Source organism: Branchiostoma belcheri, unplaced genomic scaffold (genome assembly GCF_001625305.1).
Source record: "Branchiostoma belcheri isolate BF01 breed outbred unplaced genomic scaffold, Haploidv18h27 scaffold66, whole genome shotgun sequence".
NCBI lineage: Eukaryota > Metazoa > Chordata > Leptocardii > Amphioxiformes > Branchiostomatidae > Branchiostoma > Branchiostoma belcheri.
In genome coordinates this window covers 1,484,472-1,485,385 of record NW_017804309.1, presented here as the reverse complement: position 1 = coordinate 1,485,385, position 914 = coordinate 1,484,472, and the positions used below count along the sequence as shown (strand labels likewise).

General features: G+C 47.6%; 1 protein-coding gene across 1 annotated transcript in view; it reads right to left on the bottom strand.

The window, feature by feature from the left end:
- The window catches only part of LOC109483792 (filaggrin-2-like), a 19,330-nt gene extending 18,893 nt beyond the window's left edge, over positions 1-437 (bottom strand). The window contains exon 1 of the mRNA XM_019786904.1: positions 206-437. Within this exon, the coding sequence (XP_019642463.1) occupies positions 206-424 (219 nt within the window). The 5' untranslated portion in view covers positions 425-437. The remainder of the gene's footprint in view (positions 1-205) is intronic.
- Positions 438-914: the final 477 nt, after the last annotated feature.

Below are 914 nucleotides of genomic sequence, written 5' to 3'. Positions count from 1 at the left end.
CCGGGAGTGTATATAAAAGACAAATAGATTTTATATACACTCCCGGAGTGTATATAAAAGACAAATAGATTTTTATATACACTCCGGGAGTGTATATAGCCACGTTCTATTTGTTTTCATAAGGGCTCTATAAGGTGCTTTGTTCTGCAGTTCTTTCTGAAACCCTAATTTCTCCAATATGCACGTTAAAGTTAGCCACACGTACCTGTGTAGCATTACCAGGCAAGGGTGGGTTGTCTTGCGGCGGTGGCTCGCTCGGCAAGGGGGGCTTTTCACCCGTCTCTGACGGCAGAGGGGGGTTCTGGCCCCCCGCACTAGACGTGGGCACAGTAGACGAAGAAGACGCCGGTGGAGGATTATTCTGCTGGTTTTGCTGCAAGGCGTAGTAGTGTTGCCAGTAGAGCTGCTGCTGGTAGGCGTTCATCTGGGACTGGTGCTGTAAGGCTGCATGTCCTGCTGGGAGCCGTACGGCTGCTGATTCCAGGCGGATACATCTTGCAAACTCTTTCTCTGGGTCGACAAACGCACGTTCTTCTTTTCTTTCTTGGCTCGAAGTACGACTCACTTCCTGCTCAGATTTCAATCAAACTACAAGACGAAAAAAGGCCACGGCTACCGGCCACTTTCCTTAGTTAAGTTCCTGTCAGACCATTGTATGTGATATACTTAGAAGACGTAGAAAAGGCGAGGATTTCACCTTTCTCACCTGATTATAAAATTCATAGACGCCACATGATTACGACGGCAGCCATTATGCCCGGAGCATTGTGGGATTCCGAGGTGCATTACTTGAACGTTCCGCTAGGGGTCCGAATTCTCATCTCTCACTACTACTAGCACTGCTCTTCAAGCAGATAAGGCCACACCAAGTAAATTTTATGGATGACGTCCTTTGGAGACCCTAAATCTAATGC